Source organism: Etheostoma cragini, chromosome 3 (genome assembly GCF_013103735.1).
Source record: "Etheostoma cragini isolate CJK2018 chromosome 3, CSU_Ecrag_1.0, whole genome shotgun sequence".
Classification (NCBI taxonomy): Eukaryota; Metazoa; Chordata; class Actinopteri; order Perciformes; family Percidae; genus Etheostoma; species Etheostoma cragini.
This window is the reverse complement of record NC_048409.1, coordinates 20,742,680-20,762,615: the sequence shown is the minus strand read 5'-3', so window position 1 is coordinate 20,762,615 and position 19,936 is coordinate 20,742,680. Positions and strand designations below refer to the sequence as shown.

The following is a 19,936-nucleotide window of genomic DNA, read 5'->3' as shown; positions in this document are numbered from 1 at the left end:
TACTTTACTTAAACCTGCACTATTTGAAAGGTTTCCTATCTACACAGCCTTTGTTAATTTTTGTAGGCTGGAGAACCAAGACAGAGGCTATGCTATGCTGCATAGGGCTATCTGTTTTGCAACATAACAGGAAAAGTCTGTGTTTCCTTTCACATCTTTTTAATCAGTTTCATCGAAATGTGAACTTTGGGCCAAATGAAACAAACCACCGCCTTGTTGCGCAACGCTGTTTAAGCTTCTCTTTTCACGTTGGTTTGTTTATAACGTCTCCACTAGAGTGAGCACTAACAAGCACCGTCAAAACTAGCTAACTTTCCGAGACAGGAAAGTAGCCTACCCGTGTTGGCCTTCAAAATAAAGGTGCACAGATATATTGCCTTCATATGAGACAATATTTGTTGTGACAGTTTCTGCTATATATGAGTATCTAAAATTAAAAAAGTCAAAAATATTTAACTTAACGCTAGCTACACTTGATGTAAAGCTGCAACGCTAGCTTGGATATTTTAGCTAGGCTAACGTTAACATTACCACCTAAAATCACCATAGCAACAGTAGCCAACAACGAAAACCTTAACTGGCCTAAATCACAACATTTAATATCAACAGCATTTAGCTAGACTATTTATCGCAAACATTTGCCAAAAAAAAGAGTAAAACCATAACCAAGTTGCTTTTGAAACATTTTGTTTTGGAAAGCATAGACAGGAAATGCTCTTATTTTGTACGCTGGAGGGCTTTACGTTGGTAAAACGAGCCGAAGAGGCAGGCAAGACTTTATGGGATGAAAACAGACGAGTGTGTATCAGTGTTTCCAGCTACTGACAGTTAATTGTGACGCAGAAGACACGCCGAAGGATCCGCAGGGCTCATGTAGACCAGCAGGCAGACTAACCACCGGGACACGGGAGCGCAGCGGGGGTCTGGAAAATGGTAGCGGTGAAGTGAAAAGACGGCCAAAAGTCTGGATGAAAGGCACCAAAGTAAGTTACTCGGAACATAGGCTGACGAGAAGTTCTGAAAGAAGGACCGTTTTTTATTCTCCTATAGTTACTCCGTTTTTGTTCGTCAGAAAGTGTCTGTTAAATCTTCGGCTATCAGCAAATAGTTTCCGACACAGAAAGGCAGCAGACCAGCAGACCGCTGTGGGCAGATCGGATTTCACGTTTTCCTCTGTGTTTAAGAAACCGCCCCTGGTGTCCCGTCTGGACTGACCAGACTGTCGTGTGTCGTTACCGCATTTTATTAAGACGGAGAAAAAAACTTTTATGGGAGTGTGCAAACATATGTGCATGATGCCCGCAGATGTGACGTGTTAAACTTTGATTGACAGCGGGTAAGGGGCGGGGTTAACGTTAGAGGTGGTCAGTGGAGATACTGTTACACCTGTGATATTTATTTAGGTATTTTATCCGAAAAAGCTGCAGTTGAATCCTCAGCTCTCTTCGTTGTTTGCCACGTACGATCTGCAAGAAATTTGATCTGCGGAGGTGCCCATCCATCAGTGAGTGTTTATACCCGCCTCCTGTGTTAACTTTCCAGGGCATGGACGTGGTTCATCGTGGTAATGCACAGAAGGCAGTGACACATACTGTATGTCACTGCTGGTCCGACTTTTATGACGGGAAAACCTGCTGGAAACGGTGATGAAAATGAAAAACTGGCATTGGCCTATAGATAGGATAGGTGCTCGTTGTACTTTGGTTGAATAAGTTAGTAAAATAAAGGAAATATGTATCAAAATATTAGTTAATATGAACAGCAACATGTAGGTAAAGTGACAGGATTTCAGTCCTGTGTTATTAAGAATTTACAGTACAGGACCAACCTTCTCATTTGCTGCGTTCCTGTATTTTCATGAGAATTTACATTTTAAATTATCACTGAAGGCATAGAAACTATGAATGAACACAGGTGGAATTATGTACTTAAAAAAAAAGTGTGAAATAACTGAAAACATGTCTTATATTCTAGTTTCTTCAGAGTAACGTCCCTTTGCTTTTTTATCTCTCAATGAGCTTCATGAGGTACTCACCTGAAATGGTTTTCACTTCACAGGTGTGGCTTTTCACGGTTAATTAGTGGAATTTCTTGCCTTATTAATGGAGTTGGGACCAACGGTTGTGTTGAGCAGAAGTCAGGTTGATACACAGCCGACGGCCCTTTTGGACAACTGTTAGAATACATATTATGGCAAGAACCAATCAGCTAAGTAAAGAGAAACAAAAGGCCATCATTACTTTAAGAAATGAAGGTCAGTCGGTCAGAAAGATTGTGAACACTTTGAATGTGTCCCCAAGTGCAGTCGCAAAAACCATCAAGCGCTACAACGAAACTGGCTAACATTAGGAGTGAGCCATTATATGACCCCAAACACACCTCCAGGCTGTGTAAGGGTTATTTGATCAAGAAGGAGAGTGATGGAGTGCTGCACCTCCAGTCACCGGACCTGAACCCAATCAAGATGGTTTGGGGTGAGCTGGACAACCGAGTGAAGGCAAAAGTTCCTCTCTGGGAACTCCTTCAAGACTGTTGGGAAACTATTTCAGGTGACTACGTCTTGAAGCTCAACAAGAGAATGCTAAGAGTGGGCAAAGCAGTAATTTGTGTAATAATTCCACATGTGTTCATTCATAGTTTTGATGCCTTCGGGGATAATCTACAATGTAAATAATCATGAAAATAAAGGAAACGCATTGAATGAGAAGGTGTCCAAACTTTTGGCCTGTACTGTATTTTTAAGTTTTGCAGTCTGAAGCGTAGAAATAGCAATAGAAAAATGAATCCTATATTTCTAGGGTCTGGAGTTTTGTTGATACGTGAGATTCAAGTTTTCGAGGTTTGTTTATTATTTTGTGTGTGAATACAATGCAGGAAATTACAGGCAAATATCCCAATATACTTTCTTCAGTGGGCCATAGGCCCAGTCTTGATTGTGTTACCTGGCGCTGAAACACCAAAACCGAATATCGTCCGTCGGACAGTCTGGCGGGGTCAGTGACTCAAGTCTGTGTGGTGTGTTCCGTGCCGTCGTCAGTCGGAGGAAATATTGAATCGGAAGGCGGGCAGTCGGAGTCATTGACCAATCTGATTGGTGTAGTGCTAACCCGGAAATTACAAACGGGATGAGTGGGACTAACAACCAAGGGGGTAAGCCTCTCCTCTCTAAGCATAGCTCCCATGGCGCCATTTTAATGCTAATAAGCCATCACCTGCAGTTAGCAACCCATTGACTGCCATTCATTTTGTCGCCACTTTAACATTAAATCATTTTACACCGGAAGCGTTTCAAGCCTCTATTTAGCCGATGTTTATTTCTAAAGAAACACGACAGTGTATAAAAGGCTCCATTACCTTGTACCTCACGGTATGGCTCAGTAGCAGACGTTTTTGTAAAAATAGGCTAACGATTGCATCGAAATCACACATATGCTCAAGTCAGCGTCACTTCGGTGTGTTCCGAGGCACGTTTTTGACCCACTCAGGGAGGTAATCAGTCCAACTGTCTTTTTGGGTTGGTGTGTCAGAGCCTTCAAGGATAGATAATGACATAACAGGCATTTATTTAAATGAAAATCTTTGAGATTACATCTTTAACTTTCAAAAGTTTATAGTGGCCCCTGTCTTTGTTGTACATCTGCATATTATTATATGTTATAATATTAAGTTATTATTACTGATGGATTGATATCTGTCATGTTGTAGTGTAGTGTACTGTTAAATACTCTTGGGTAGTTTACAATCCATACTATTGGTTATCCTAGATTTTTTTATGTAAACTATTAATCTACAAAAACATTATTACCAAAGCCATTAAATAAACGTACTGGATTAAAAAGAACAATGTTTCCCTGAAATGTAGTGGAATAGAAGTTTAACATAGCATACATTAAAAAAAAATAATCACATAAATTACAAGTACCTCAAAACAGTTCTCAAATAAACATAGACTGGAAAGTTATGGCCATTTTGTCCTCCCCTGGTAAGTCACTTTGATCAATTTGAGCAGTCTCCTTGCTTGTGAATGTATTTACAAATGTAACAATAGGTGTCCCAGTGCTGCTTAATTGTTTGAAAGCACTTGAGTACCAACAATTCATTTAAACTCAGTGTACTCACTCTGCATTCATTTGGCTTAAATTAAGTACATTTTCAGCTTTCAACTTCAAAATTCAATTAGAACAGAGCAGTCTCAATGACATGAAGAATACATCACAGTACTGGATGATGTTGAACATAATATTTTTGACATAGATGCAATTTAATCTGTTGAATGAGACCATATGTATGTTTGGTATGTTGACTCTGTCTTTAGCTTTAAATGTGCAGCTTTTTATTACCAGACAGCAGGATCACAGGATAAAAAGGTGTGAAAAGACTGAAAGTGATGAGTGAAAGGTGTTGAGGTGTAATTTCACAGGCCTTTGCCAATTGTCCACTCAGGGGGTTCGCAGGTCTAACTGCCGTTGCCTTTGAGTAATTGCAGTAATTAGAAAGTGTCTGATTTGAAGGCAGGGCCAGCAGCAGTTGGCTGTTAGTTGAGATTTATTGGTGAGAGGTGGAGGGGAACACCTGGTGCTGAAGCAACAGATGGAACAAAAGATGCAAAGTCAAAATATCTTTTGTAGTTTCCCTAAGTAGAAATCTCTTCTGGACACTGGGAAAAATTGCTGCAAGAGTTACAACGGAGACACACAACAAGCACAGGATTAAAACAATAAAAAAACAATTGTAAAGTAAACCTATGGGATACTCAAAGAGCTGTGCAAATTGCAAATTACCATTTTCTATACTATACAAAACAGCCATCCTTTCTACATTCAACACTCATTCCTACTTCCATAAGTATCCGTGCATTCTGTCATAAACATTCATTTATCCATTCTTAAATGTCCATACATTCAGTTAAAAATGTGCATTCATTCCTCCATTCATATCCCTACATACTCAGTCAAAGATATACAATAAAGAAGTCAAACTTTCATCACTGCTCATAAATGAGCTTGACTGCGAGAAGAACAAATGAGTGCTTATACCTGTTATATTTGCACAGGGGATCCCTGCACCTCTTTTCTGAGTTCAATAGCTCAAACTCTGAAGACAACACGTGAGAGTTAGGAAAGGAAGGAGAGACCAATGAATGTGGCAACAAAACCACACCGAGGTGACAAGCTGCTAAAGATCAGTGTGGTGGGAAACATGTATAAGCACTTTGTTCTCCTGGCAGTTTCCCCATGTTTAGTTACCATATGGCATATGGCTTCTTTGTGTCTGATCTCTTTGAGGCCTGTAGTTTGCTTGAGGTAAAACAAAACTTATAATTACAAAGAGGGCGGAGAAGGACCTAATTTTTTTTATGACAGCTAATTATGTAATACACACAAATTAAGAGTTTAGCAGTTGCTACAAAAACTGTAAGTGTACATTTCCACAAAATGCCACATCATGCATTGACGTTTTTTAACCTCTGCCTCACTTGTGGCTTGTTGTTGTTCCATCGGTGGATTATTTACCTTGTAAAGAGCTCAGCCAAAGATTTTGTGTACTCAGCTCAATTTAATTGTCATACAACTCGCCGATTCCTGAGTGGTCAAACCTTTCAGCTGGAGGGACTCAGGTCTTTATTTGGAACACACACACAAAAGCATCCACAGTTTTAATATTAAAGATACACCCTTTATGCATTAGAAGGAAATAATAATCATCAAGGATTAAAAATACATGGCAGTAAACCGAGAACCCTCTGTACATGTAAAGTTACAAATGCAGGTCACTGAGTATGTGAATCACTATACTAAAATAATTCAATAACATTATCAACTCTCAGCGTTACAAGCAGCCAGTAGTAGTCAGTCAGTTCAGGGGTCAAAACAAAAGAAACACTGCACAGAGGTTAGCAGCTCTGTCTGAATAGACTTTGAGCCAGTGTAATCAGCCTGCATGCTGACCCACAAGTACTATGCAGCTATGTACTGTACAATAACCTCATCCTCTTACATAAGCCACAATATATCAATGCAACCCGTTAGATATTCCCAATAACAGCCGTAACCTAGTCCCTTAGTATGTTTTCAAAGCATACCCCAAAAAGAGTCTAAATTTAAAACAAATGTCAGTTTAAGGATTAGAGTTTACCAACATGTATTTCTTAGAGAGGCTGGGTTTGCTAATGACAAAAAAAAGTTACCCTCCCTTTCCTTTTTTAGCATTTTTGGTAAATTTTGAACAAAAGTGCTCAGTAATGTCCTGTTTATTGCATTCAGAAACAAATGCGATAAAACTCTGGATTGTATCTTAAACACACGTCATTCCCAGGCCACTTGAGCATGACTGTTCATTTTTACCTGTTACACAACACTTAATCTTTGTCCAAATTTCACACTTATTTCAGGGATGTGTGCAGTACATGTTGCTTAAGTTGAACTGGGTGAGCTCTATTCAGCTCTCATTTACACATAGGTGGACAACAGCAACAGCTATGGAAACACATAAAAAAAAGGTATGATATTATTCTCGGGTTTAAGATAAAATCTTTGTATTGTTTTTTTACGGAGCTTTTTTTCACTTATTAAACTTATACTTAATATGCATTTTATTCACTTCTGATTTTTTAAAGGAATCTTATACTTCAAATTACTTTTTCCGTATGTTATTGTTTAAGATGCAGTGCGCTTACAATATTAGACTACATGGCAGTATACGGTATCAGCTCCCTTAGAGCTATTTTCTCCTTTTGTTTAAGATAGGACAGAGATATTTTAAGGGCCTTGATTTACAGTCATTCATTTTACAACCATGCATACTCATTCTAGTGAGTAAACTAAGAAAGTGCAAATAAACTCTTTGATCAAAGAAATTAGGTCACACCCATTGTGAAAGCCAAGAGGGAGGGATATTGGGGCTACTCAAGTTGCACCCAATAAAAGCTTAAAGTCTTTTCACAAAGCTTAACAAATACTTTGAAGATGACATTTGTGCAGGAACAGCTTCTCTAATTTCTAAAACAACAAACAAGGTGTTCTGTGAAGGAATTTGGACTAGGTGTACTGATCTAATCTGGTGAATGAGGTTGTGCATTTTTCTTAGCAGTGATTGCTCAAAGGCTGATTTGATCATTGTTAATAGAAAACTTTGAATAGAAGACTTTTCTGACCTCAATAGGACTTCCATGTTAAAAATGTTTCCAATGTCAAATAATTAGTTTGTACTCTCTCCAGAGCATAATGGCATTCCTTCTGTGGCTTGGCCTGTCGCTTCTGACCTCAGTCCGGTCCAACGCTGTCAAGAACTGCCACCATGGTTGTCGCTGCGAGGTGGAAAGTTTCGGCCTGTTTGACAGCTTCAGCCTGACCAGGGTGGACTGCCGAGGGTTGGGACCCGCCACCACCATGCCCATCCCCATCCCACTGGACACTGCCCACCTAGACCTGTCCTCCAACGCCATGGGCCCGATCAGTGACACTATGTTAGCTGGTCCAGGCTACACTACCCTTGTAAGCTTGGACCTCAGCAGCAACCTTATAACAAAGGTCAGTTGTTAGAGTCAATATTAGACCTTTTGCTACATGATAAGGTCATGTAACCTTTGAATGGTAAACAAATTACACATTCTTACTCCTACATGTTAAAATGTATAAACAATACAACATCTGTAATTCAACACACTCACATGGGGTTTTGGTGCTACAGTGTTACATATTTGGCCACAGCTTGTGGCTAATGTTGGGCAATCAAAAGTATAACATTGGCTGTCTTTAGGGAAAAGAAATTCTAAAACCCAACTGAAAATATTTACCAGACACAGCTAGCAGTTCCATAGTGGAGGACTTGGAACCTTAAACTAGGCATTTTTCTCAGAGTGGGTGGAGACCTAAACAGAGTTTGTTACATTGGTTGACCCAAAATGAATAGTAATGTTGTTTGTTAACTGCTGTATGTGTTATAGGTTTGCCATATCAGCTTTATAAGGTTGTAATACTTGGTTGTAATGTTTACAGATTGTTAATTTAGCTGCCCCTAACTGGTAAAAAAGCAGTGTTACGGGTGAAGGAGTCTTCTCTACTAGTTATGTTCATGTTTTAGCATCTTACAGATATACATTATATTACATTCTTATTTTTCACTTTGTTTATCTCGTTCTTGCCTTCCTATTATCAGGTAACACCCAATGCTTTGTCCAAGCTGCGTTACCTGGAGTCTCTGGATCTGAGCCACAACAACCTGGAGAGCCTCTCCCCAAGCTGCTTCTCCAGCCTCCCTCTGGCTGAAGTTGACCTCAGCCACAACAGCTTCCAGGAGTTCAACATGGATGTGTTTGCCACTAAAATTAATGGTCAACCTGTCAGCGTGGATCTGTCTCATAACAAGCTTGTTTCAGTCTCCACAACTTTGCAAGTGTTACACATTCAAAGCTTAAATTTGTCAGCAAACCGGATGTTGAGCATACCGAGGCTGGCAGGACTTCCTCTGCGGTATCTCAATCTGGATGGTAACCCCATCAAACAGATCAAGGAGGGAGCTTTTGCTCAGCTGAATGATCTGGGTTATTTATCCATCAGTGGCCTCCATGAGCTTCAGGAGATTGAGCCGTACAGCTTTAAGGGCCTTCAGAACCTACAAGTTCTGGATCTCTCAAACAACCCCAAGCTCAAGACTATAAACCCTGTGGTTTTCAGCGGACTAGACTCCCTGCAAGAGCTGAATTTGTCTGGCTCTGGTGTAGTGTCCTTGCCAAATAACATGCTGACCCACCTGGCCAGTATTAAGAGTATTACACTGGGCCAAAACATCCACTGCTGGAGGACCCAGAAACAGGGTCAGTTTCACCGGCAGCTGGGTCAGGTCCAACACAACGACGTGCTGAACTGTAATGTAGAGGGCATCGTGCTGTGAAACGGTGAGTGTAGAAATTGACCACTCCTTAAGGAGCCAGTGTACTCCATCAGAAGTTCTTGTCGGATGGTTGAATGGCTTCCAAAACCCCCTCTCCCTACACCATTTCTACGTTGAATATAACTATTAAGACTTTTTATTGGGCTAAATAACCCTCTTACAACCAAGTTCTGCTAGACCATACTCTGGCCCTTACAATCCTGATACCAGAGCTGTGCCTTATCTGCTTAAGCAAAACATTTTTTTTTGTGTTCCTTTCACCCTATTACCTCTGTACCAAGGTGAGCCTTTGGAATATGTCTTATAGGTTTAAAGTATCCTTCATGAGCTCTGAGCATACGAGTATCATACCTGCTGTACCCTTTAGAAAAACAATGATAAAATGTACAGCATCCTACATAGCACATATACATTTATTTTACATCTTAACATGAAGCCTCAACTGGTAGAGAACCATTACTAAATCAAACCAAGCATTATTCATACGTTATGTACTTAAGTTACAGTGGGACCATAGTAAGAGCTATTTCCACTTATTCCAGTTGCAAATAGCTGTAATTTATATGATGCACTAGAAACATGGCCTTAATTTCATCCAGTACTATATACCTTATGTGCATTGCTCATAATATCCACACTGAAGAATATTTTACAACTGTTGACCACTAAGCTGTTTTATTTGACTTTGAATGTGATGCTTTATTGAAACCATTAAAGGGATAGTTAGACATTTTGGGTAATGTATTTACACGTATGTTTTCTAACCCAGAGTTAGTTAAGAAGATTCTCATGTATGTTTGTTTAATTTGAAGCTACAGCCAGCAGCTGGTTAGCTTAGGACAAAGCATGGAAACAGGGAAACAGTTAGCCTGGCTCTGTCCAAACCTCTAATTAACATGTGTCTGGTTTGTAATAAATAATAGAATAACTGCATTTATAATACGTGTGTAAAAACAATAGTTGTGGTTGTATGGGAGGACAGCTTCCTAGAGTCTTGTCCTTGTACCCATTTAACACAATAACCTGTTTTTATGCGTCCATCCTGTTTCCAGTCTTAATGCTAAACTAAGTTACTGGCTGTAGAGTTACCATACAGATATTTTATATGTGTCTCCTAAAACCAGACATCTTTTATTCAGCAGGGTCTGGGTGGGAAACTGACAGTAGCCGGTAACGTGTGTAACTGTTAAAGGACAAAGATTTCTTGCAACACCCACAAAATGACAATTTTTATTACTTGAATTTTTTATTATGACCACCAGCCCAAATCTGACATCTAGTCAAATATGTATGGACAATGTACCTTCAAAATGACACAAGTTGGGTGTACAACTTTTGCAAATGAAGTCAATTCACCCTTTGACATGGTGCTCAATGAGTTTTTGAGATAACAGAACAAGTAAACAAGCCATGACCACGTTGACCGAGGTTTATTTTGACCTGCTGTTAAATCAAACTCCAGTTGAACAAGACACTAAAACATGGCAACTTTCATAAACTAGACAATGCAGTGATGCACTATGCTGTCATGTTCAACTTCATCTTGGCATTCCTAAAGTATTTCAGTGGACCTAAGATGATGATCAGCCTCAAGATTGCACATTAGGATTTTTGAATGTTTTCTACCGGCCAATCAGAAATTACCTCCTCCAATTCTCCATTTGGCTGAAATTTTTACCCACACAGTCAATTTAAGCAATTGTGCAATAGAGTTTTGTCAATTTCCATCCAATGTATCAGGCTAAACCTGTTGAACTGGCATTTGTGAAGGCTTTAGGCCTTTAGTGTTTTGGTTTTCAGATGAGAACGGTCCTGGTGTGTGTATGTATGTATGTATGTATGTAACTAAATTGTATATAACTTTATATAAATCACATTGGTAATTAATTGACTCCCCTCACACTTGTTGTTTAATGACTGCTGTTTGTCCTGTGTGACCTAAAATTGGCCAAAACAATTCTTTGGCGTGCCAGCAAAGGAGCACAAACACATGCAGTATTTCCGGACTCACTTTTTACACCACAGCAACATGTTGTGTATAAAACACTCTTGCTTTATGTACTTAAAAGTGTCTGGATACACAGACATGCACACACTTGTGGTCTTGTTTTTTATAAGTGTTTTTTTTTGGCAGGTTTGGCAGAATTCAATGCTTCACTTGGCCTGGTAACCTGCCAAGGAAGTGACTGGGAAGGAGACAAGAAGAGAAAGGAGAGAGATAGAGCTGGGTTTCAGTCATGGCAGCTTACAGATCTCCTGTGGTTTAGTCCAGTGAGACAGAGAACACATTATGCCCTTCTTCCTGTGACACATCTTTTAAATTTAAAGAACCAGAAACAGCCAAATTAAGGCTGACTAAGGCAAGGGTTTTTCACAGATTGCACCATAGCTGTGCTGTACATGTCACATCCTGAACATTGAGCATAACAATATGGAGGATCTTTAGTAGCCAAGATCTCTCCAATGGTCTTCCACTTGAGTCTGTTTATGCTTATGGTTTGTGAAAACCCCTTAACGGACTGACCCAATTGCAGAAAACATTTCCAGATGTGTGTGTATGTTGTTGTCCATCTCCTGAAGCGTTGGCATGACACCCAAGGAACATGTGATCCATCAAAAACCGTCCTAGCAACATTCAGTAGCGCAGAAATAAACGCAATAAAATCGCAAAGACATCCAGGGAATACAACAGCACAACAAATCATGTTACAGATCATAAGTGGGGGATTTCTTTTCCACATTGGTCCAACGATTGTAGCTTTTTATTTCTGAACATAGAGTCTGGTTTTGAATTATGTAATTTCAGTAAATGAGGACTCATTCGGATAGCTACTCTGAATCTGATCAGCTCACGTGTCTCTTTACTTCCATGTCTACTTAGTTTGCTCCTAACAATGTCTCCCTATCTAGTCTGGGATATGCAAAGACATGTTCACGTGCAAACGGCATAATACATTACAGGCTAGCTAGGTGACAAAAAGGATGTGTCTACTGCTCTGTTTGGAGAAAACACAACACCATGAAAGACAATTTGTAAGAGTACCTCTAATGGTTTTTCACAGCTAGTGGAGATGAACAAGTTTCTCTCAGAGCTGGATTCAATAGATTCTTGACAGTAATGTTGACATATTTTTTTGTCAGACACCTAAAACCCCTTTATTTGACATTTAATTGTAAAGTGCTCTCTGACAGGAAGTTCATTTATCATGAATGTAAAAAAAACAGACGTGTTCAAATCCGCAGAGCAATGACTATGTAGAAAGGATGTGTATGATCTCCTCATGACATCTTGTGGTTTGGAGTAATGTCATCACATGAACACGGTACAGTCATAGGAACAGGGGCAGTATTCAGAGGAACAAGAGTACCTTTTTAGGTGGATAAAGTTGACACTGGTTCAGTAGAGGCCGTGAGTGAGGTAGGCCATGTTTGCAGTTATCTGAAGTCTGAAAAAACAGTATTTGAACGTCTGATGTGCACACGTGGTGTAACCGCTACTAAACAAACAGCAGTTCACATTTGTGCAAGTTGGAGCAAACAAGATTGAATTCCTGCCTCAGCTTTTACTGAATATAAAGTGACATTATCTACCTGCTTTTTTGTGTTGTTTTTCAAAGAACGCCAATAGCAGAAGGAGGATTTAATTTATGCAGGGTGCTTGCATAATGGCTAGTGTGGGGCATGTGAACAAAAAATAAATAAAAAGGTAATCACTCGCTTCTCTGCAGTGGTCCTGCTCCGAGATGTGATTACTTCAAAGCAGAGGGAAGCTTTGAACTGTGTATAATTATTTCAGGCAAGCAGAACCAGGGTGGCTCAACTAAGTGCTCTGATCTTGCTTGAACAACTATCAAACAAATGTAATGTGACCTTCCCTGGATAGATCCTCTGGAGGATCAACCTATCCAAGCAGCTAATTCACGTTACTTCAACAATAAGTCCATACTGCTCTGAGGCTGAAACCCAAGATTTATATATTTATATATATTTTTTTACAAGAAGGTTTCTGAAATGAACATAAAAGTAAATAAGTGTTTTCTTAACTTATGGATTTCCAGAGGCGTTGTAGCACATTTTTCATCTGACCACAGTGACATTGACGTGTCAATGCTCCGAATGCCCTCTGGCTTGTTATGCTGCCGTGACAAAAGAAACCAAGGCACTGTGTCAGCGTACTGCAGCTCAGCACAGAGGTTTTGTTTTTCAGACAAACAAAAGATCAGCACAACTTGTCACAGACCACAAAGATGTGCTTTTCTAAAGAGACACTACATCTGTTGAAGTTTGTACCACTGCATGGCATTCATTTGCATTCAGTAAATCCTTGCCAATTAATTTGCCCTAAAAAATGAAAATGCAACATATGACTTGATCTTCAGCATTTGCGAGGTTCCATGCACACGATTGAATTTGATGTCTGTGTAAATAACGCAATGCCACATTTGAGGCAGTATTAACCAACTTAGCGTTTTGGGACCTTACACAATGTGGTTGCACAATAATAAGGAAAGTAGAGAAAGAAGTTCTGCTACACTTTTCTTTCAGACTTTACCAAATGCTTCTTTAAATGCTTACATAATCTCTCAAACAAATAATGTTTTGTCTCTCTCTTTGTCACAACCTAAATATGTGTAACCTGTTACAATGGGATGCCAACGAACACTGCTTGGTTTAAGGGTTGTGATAAAAATTTACTGCTCTGCCTTAAAGACCTCATATTAGCAAATAAGGTAACACGTTTCAGGAATAATAAAGATCCCTTTAGATTGACCCATCTATTTTAAAGACTGTAACATGACTCAGCGTGGGGAGGACCGGCTCATGGTCCGTAGTGCTGTATAGTGGACATTGTATAATGCTGATTCTTCAAGTTTGCAAACAGAGGTCCTCAAACTGATATAACAACAGTTCCATCAGCTGTTCACAAGTCTGCATTCAACATCTGTTCCCTTGATGGAAACTCATGTTAGAAACTCATCATGTTTTGTAAAATATAGGGAAACGAACAATTGTCAAGTATTATTTTGTATTTAGATATTATGTATTTTTGCACAACAGATGGTGGCAAATTCACTCAAGATCAAGCAATTCTAAACTGTTTCTGATGTAGGCCACGCATCAAAATGCCCATGTGAATTTTACTCAGCCAGACTGTGAAAAATAGTCTCTCCTAAATGTCAGAGAAAGTGTGACTTGTCCACATGTGAATAGCCCCTACAGATTTATGTTGCAAATGAAGGTGTTGCATTATTTCCCTTCATAGTGCTCTGGTGTCATAACACAACAAACAACACAAACTGCACCTCGTTCCTAAAAGGAGGTCTTAGTGTTATCTGCTATATATCTACGGCGTGTAACATTAGCTATGTGAGAAAAGTTTGACTTGCTTGACCAATCCTGGATCGTGTTTCTCTCACAGACGACTTGGCTTACACTGTTTCTTACACGAGAAGAAGAAGCTCAATCATACAAAATCATAATTGGACATGGAAACACTCTATGTCTTCCTGGTCAAAGTATTGTTAGTATGCAGTTTTATTTAACATCCTCAATGATAAAACTGTGAATGCAAAAGTTTTAAGCGTTCCTGTTGCAATTTTTAAAACTGATAAACTGTACAGCAGGGCTATTCAATTACAAATTCAGTTGGGCCAGATTTTCAAACCAAGAAGGTTAGCTGGGCCAGTCATTTCACCAGACATTTCTGACAGCAGCATGCAGAATAAGCGGTGTTGAAGGCTTGATGTGGAGAGAATAAAATTAATTGTGGCCATAACGCTGTCCATTGTTGTTTTGAGCGCTCCGCTTAGTTTTTGCGCATAACACCGCCTGATGCACAATACAGTTTAAGGAGATCAACTGAGGTGCAACAGCGGACCAACGTGCTGCCAAAGCACTCACTTTACCTGTCTTGGATGGAGCCCCATCTGTCACAAGCATGCACACACGCTTCATATCTCGCCCATTGTCTTTAAAAAAGCGGAAACTTTATCGCAAGTTGTGTGTCCTTCTAACGGTAGTAGGCCGAGTAGCTCCTCTCGGAAGCATTCACCGTCAAAATAGCGGACGTATATGCACAACTGAGCAGTATCTGTTTTGTCTGTGGACTCATCTACTGCTACAGGCATAGTATCAGCTTTCTTCAAGTCTCCTAAAAGCGTTTCATACACATCCTCAGCAAGAATTTCAACTCTACGACTGTTGGAAGTATCTGACCGGGGTATGTTTTTATAGCAGATGACGCTTGTTTTATCTGTATCGTCATTTATGACCTTATCCACGACGGCCAGCATACAGTCCTTTACGGTTTCAGAGTCTGTGAATGGCCTTTTCTTTTTTGCCAATATCCAGGAAACACGAAGCGATGCTGCGGTAGCTCTCTCTTGGGCTGTGAATGACCGCACCGTGGTAGTAGGCCTACTGCTCCGGTTGTAAGATGCAAATAAACTCTGTATTTTTGCAGCCAACTTTTGAGATCCCTCAGGGAAATTGGTGCAAATCGTCTGGTGTAACTCAACGCAGTGCCTCCGCAGATTGTAAACTTTAAGTATTGCAACGCACTCATTACAAATCAAACACATCGGTTCCGCGTTTGGTTGTGGCGGTAAAATAAACAAATATTTGTCAGTCCAGCCAGGGTTAAACTGACGGTTTTCTTTGTCAATTTTACGTTTGAGTGTTGAGAAAGACATTGTGATAGTAGGCTAATCTAGGCTACTACCTGCACAGCACGCTCTGCATTGTTTGGGTGTTGCTATTTTGGCGGACCACGGGCTGGGCCACTTGGCGGTTGCTTCTGGGCCGCATATGGCCCGCGGGCCGCGAATTGAATAGCCCTGCGTACAGTGTGCATGGACCTCTTACCAAGTGCAACAGCTTTTGCTTTTTGCACTATAAAATTAGAAATATTTAACCACAAAGTAGGTTGACCAACTACCACTACTACTATTTCAAACGTTTAAATATTGAGTTTCAGGGGAAAAAATATAAATTAACTTATAATACTGTACTCCATTCATGTTTATACAACATAGAGACTCCCAGAACACCAATATTGGTTTTAATCTAATGTTGCATGTCATTTTAACATTACAGCGAGCAATCATAAAAGCATGCTGCGTGGTCTATTGTCAACTCAACGTCAACTCTTTTTCTGGACTTACTGGTCACTTTTACAACACAGTCAAATCTGCTGCTGGGTCATATCTGGTCAGCTTCATACGTTTGGGTCAACACAGAGCAGAGCCTGACTTTCTTAATATGCCACTAGCATCTACAGAAGAGGAAGTAACATAGACTGCGTCCCTTTCAGTAAAGCGCTGGCTACTTTTGAAACACTTCAGATTTTCTATTCATGGAAAAACAATAATACCAACAGGCTGATAAGACAAGTAGGCCAACAGTACACAGAAGGTAACAGAAAATCAACACATGACTCCAAAAGGATATTTGCCGATATCATTAGCACTGTTTAAATAAAGGACAATACCCTGTCCTGCACTCTAACATGCATGTTGTAAAACGTGTATATCTATGTTAGTTTGTCAATTAATCGGTTTAAAAGATATGAATAAAAGTTGTTGTTGTATCTTTGACATTTGATAAGCCCCTTAAACCACAGGGCTTGCTCAAAGTCGGAATAATCAGCTCAGTGAGGAAGTTGCAGGATTGCATCACACTTCTCATATTGTTGGTGTAAGGAGGGAGTTCCCCAGAGGAAAAGGGATATATCCTGAAGCTGCTGCCCTCCCCGTCATTCTCCTCCATCTGGTTTCCATCAGGAGCTGCTGGGCTGGACTGTGTGAAGGTTTTCTCAAAGGACACCACCTTTTTTTTCTCTTCTTTTTTTTCCTCAGCAAATGCCATTTTCATTGATCCCTTGCAACTTTCTCTATCCTTGCTAAACATTTGTATTAACTCTAAAGTGCTATTAAACAGATCCAAATAAACAAGTAACATGAAATGTCCCCTTAAAATGAAAGGACACATTGGGAAAAATAAAAATGGGGTGAGAATATTTCTAGCTTCAGGGAGCTTATTCCAGGGCTACAGGATCTAAATCCTCCGCTTACGGGGCATTGAGTGGCTGTACTTACTGAAAATCAGTAAACCCACATCACTTCACCACCTAATGTATAACCAATGGAGAGATAATAAAATTCCGAATTCATGCTCTTTTCATTTCGTTCTAGGTCAAATCCTCAATGCTACATCTTAAACTGGTTGAAGGAGTCGGATAGGGTAATTACTTTTGACATGGGGCAGGAACAGGGAGAGGAGCCCAACTGTGACTGGAATGAGGTGGGGGGAAAGGACACTTACATGACCTTTAAATCCACATGGGGTTTTTAATGTTTCTCAGTTCCACTACTCTATAATTGCCCAAAGTTAAGTCATTACCAAAAGTTGCTCAATTTCTAAAACCACCAAGGAGCAAGAGCATGTCAGCAGTGAATATTTAGAGATAAGAATTTGTCTTGTTAACTTTCTCAGAGGGGTGAAAACACATCCAGGTACAGGAGACTAAGTGATCATCTCACTGAAATAAACGTACAGTACAGTGCAAAGCTTTAAATCTTACGCTGCCAGCGCTCTTTGCAGTAAAAGGGAGGATTTTCAGTACAGGCCTAGAGTCAGCTGGTTACTGAGCCTCCCTCAGCCCATGCTGTTCATCAAGCTCTCTTGTTTAAATGTTTCCTTTGTCCTGTTTCTGCACTTGTTTGCATTGCCCACGGCAAAATGACAATTTCTATTCAAAACACATCAACACTTAAGTGACAAGCTGAATGGGAAATATCAATTTCAGATAAATGCAAATGACAATGATAATCTTCATTTGATTGAAAAAAGGCTTATGTAAAAGATGCATTACTTTCAGATAAACCATCTTATAGACTCTCAAAGCCAACATCGGTGATGAACACAGAATTTGTGAAGCGGAGACCCAGTCTACACCACGCAATACTGCGGAAACAAGCAAAAATGAAGTGACTGCTTCACTGCACTGTAATTACATCCACATGATTGGGCCTGTGGATAATGCTGATTGGCTCGAGCTTCATTGTTTCCTAAACTTTAGCTAGAGATACTCCACTTTTCAAAACTGGGCTGCTCACAGTACAGTACATATTCTTAATTTGTGTAAATAATCTCAAATGTTCCTAAACCTTCTGTTCAGATGATTGGCTTTAGGTTATAAAATGCTGGAGGATGAAGATACTGTGTGTAATGGGCCTTTATTAATAGGCTCAGTGCTCAGTCTGTTTGAATCAAGGTATGCTCGGATCTAATATGGCCAGAGCCAAAGATTTTTCTCAACATTTATTGCGCTAATGAAGTGTACACTAATTTTGTTTTCTCCAAACTAACTCAGGAATGGATTGAGACACTTGGTGTAGAGACCTGACAACTCAGCAGTGTAAAGTTGTCATAATGGTGCATATATTGGAAATTACTTGGTTTTTCTGTATCTTTACTCAGCCTGTCCCAAAACTGTCAGGACTCTGGTTATAAGACCTTTATGCAGTAGAGCTGTTGATGGTGGTGCTCTCTAGTGGAAAAGATGGGGAGCTACATGTGCATTATAAATTTATGTCAGAGTGTAGGAATAAACAACATATATCATCGTATGGTTTGGAGGACTTGTGGCCCACTGTGTCATGGTAGTGTAACCAAGGCAAGTGGTGGCTGTGGTATATACCATATACCATCCCCTATATTCAAATAATTACCAAATATTGCCATAACTTCCCCACAAAATGATAAAATACAGAGACTTTTTTATTTTGACTAAAGGGGAAATTTGACAGTATTTCTTTTGTTAAATTAAATACAATAGAACAAAAACTCAAGCAATGACACATAGAAACAAGATGCTAATGCCAACAGTGCCAGGGATGCTAGAAGGGAAAAAAGATGCAAAAATATTAACTACTCATCCTTTACAGGAGCCAAACATACAGGGGGGTTACCTGGGTGCTACAGAATGCCTGATTAGAGGCAGAAGGTGGAGCCTCCCTGAAAGGTAGGTATTAGGTGGTGGCATTACTAGGTCACAGGCCTACCTGTCAGAGTAATGCGTAATTCCCATAATAGTACATTTGTACTACATGTGTTTTTGCAAAGCTACAACTGAAACTCTTGTGTGAGGAGCATGTTGAATGTTGATACCTTAAACATATAAGCATACCTGCAATTCTCAATGTGATCATTGCAATGCTGGTCTGTAATAGCATTTATTTTTCATTTTTTCTAGCCGATAACATCCTGCAAGGTAACACTATCCGAGAGTTTTTTATGAGGGCTCCATGTCGGAAGTCTTACTGACTGAAGTTACAGCAGTGTGTTGTATGCAAACATGCTGCCTTTGAGTGGCAGAAAGAGTTTAGCTGCTAAAAGATTATGCTTTCCATCTGAATTCCCACTCAAACGAATGACTTGTAAAATTGTGTAATGAGTTTTGAAATAAAATATCTTTGTGCAAAATATGTTGTATGGTACACATTTTATTTAACACATTTCAACCAACCATCAAAAGGTTTTTAAAAAACTGACGAGGGAATTCACATACGCCAGTCAGTGCTAACATGCAGAAGAAATGTGGATTAAGTAAGAGGCTCTTTCAACCACATTTCCATCCATGTCAAGTGTTAAACCTCATCTTCGGCACAGTTGACAAGCCATGTCTAGGATATTATTCTTATGCAATCTTGTATGTTTGAACTCCCTTAAAATGTCACTAAATAGGACATAACTTTACATTCAGCGCTTCAGCACTTCAACACAAGAAACTTAGCTTTAATTTTTCTGCTTTTATTGTAATTCACACAATTTACAAAAATCTAGAAACAAACAAGAAAATATTAAACTGCTGCACTCTCTATTGAAATACTATGCTAGTTCAATGAGCTTACAAAACAGCTAAACCGTCACTGACAAGACACTTAACCTGCTAAGGATCTTCATTGTCCATAGAGACATTACAAATACAAAGATGTAAAATAAATAGCAATAATCCGAGGAAATATATCTCTGAGGAATCACT

The 19,936-nt window shown here is 39.6% G+C and overlaps 1 protein-coding gene and 1 long non-coding RNA gene across 5 annotated transcripts; both read left to right on the top strand.

The window, feature by feature from the left end:
* Positions 1-599: 599 nt before the first annotated feature.
* Positions 600-10,284, top strand: tsku (tsukushi small leucine rich proteoglycan homolog (Xenopus laevis)). Of its 4 annotated transcripts, none has more exons than XM_034864980.1 (3): positions 600-1,023; positions 7,218-7,529; positions 8,158-10,284. In XM_034864980.1, the coding sequence occupies exons 2-3, from the start codon at positions 7,224-7,226 to the stop codon at positions 8,890-8,892; spliced, it is 1,041 nt and encodes a 346-aa protein (XP_034720871.1). In that variant the 5' UTR covers positions 600-1,023; positions 7,218-7,223; the 3' UTR covers positions 8,893-10,284. The 4 variants fall into 4 exon arrangements, with proteins under 4 accessions (XP_034720871.1, XP_034720856.1, XP_034720865.1 ...); XM_034864965.1 differs by having other exon boundaries at positions 602-983; XM_034864974.1 differs by lacking the exon at positions 600-1,023 and adding an exon at positions 1,363-1,501.
* Positions 10,285-10,430: 146 nt separating this feature from the next.
* On the top strand, positions 10,431-12,482 carry LOC117939547. Its single transcript, XR_004655602.1, has 2 exons — positions 10,431-11,676; positions 11,707-12,482. It is a non-coding gene; the product is annotated as an uncharacterized LOC117939547 (long non-coding RNA).
* The last annotated feature ends 7,454 nt before the right edge of the window (positions 12,483-19,936 follow it).

What these genes read in the sequence shown, in the direction of transcription:
- tsku (XM_034864956.1), top strand. Translation starts at nt 6,407, where the DNA reads ATGTTGCTTAAGTTGAACTGGGTGAGCTCTATTCAGCTCTCATTTACA. An exon ending in TGGAAACACATAAAAAAAAG is followed by an intron (nt 6,500 to 7,217) that starts GTATGATATTAT and finishes TACTCTCTCCAG; the next exon opens with AGCATAATGGCATTCCTTCT. An exon ending in GCAGCAACCTTATAACAAAG is followed by an intron (nt 7,530 to 8,157) that starts GTCAGTTGTTAG and finishes TCCTATTATCAG; the next exon opens with GTAACACCCAATGCTTTGTC.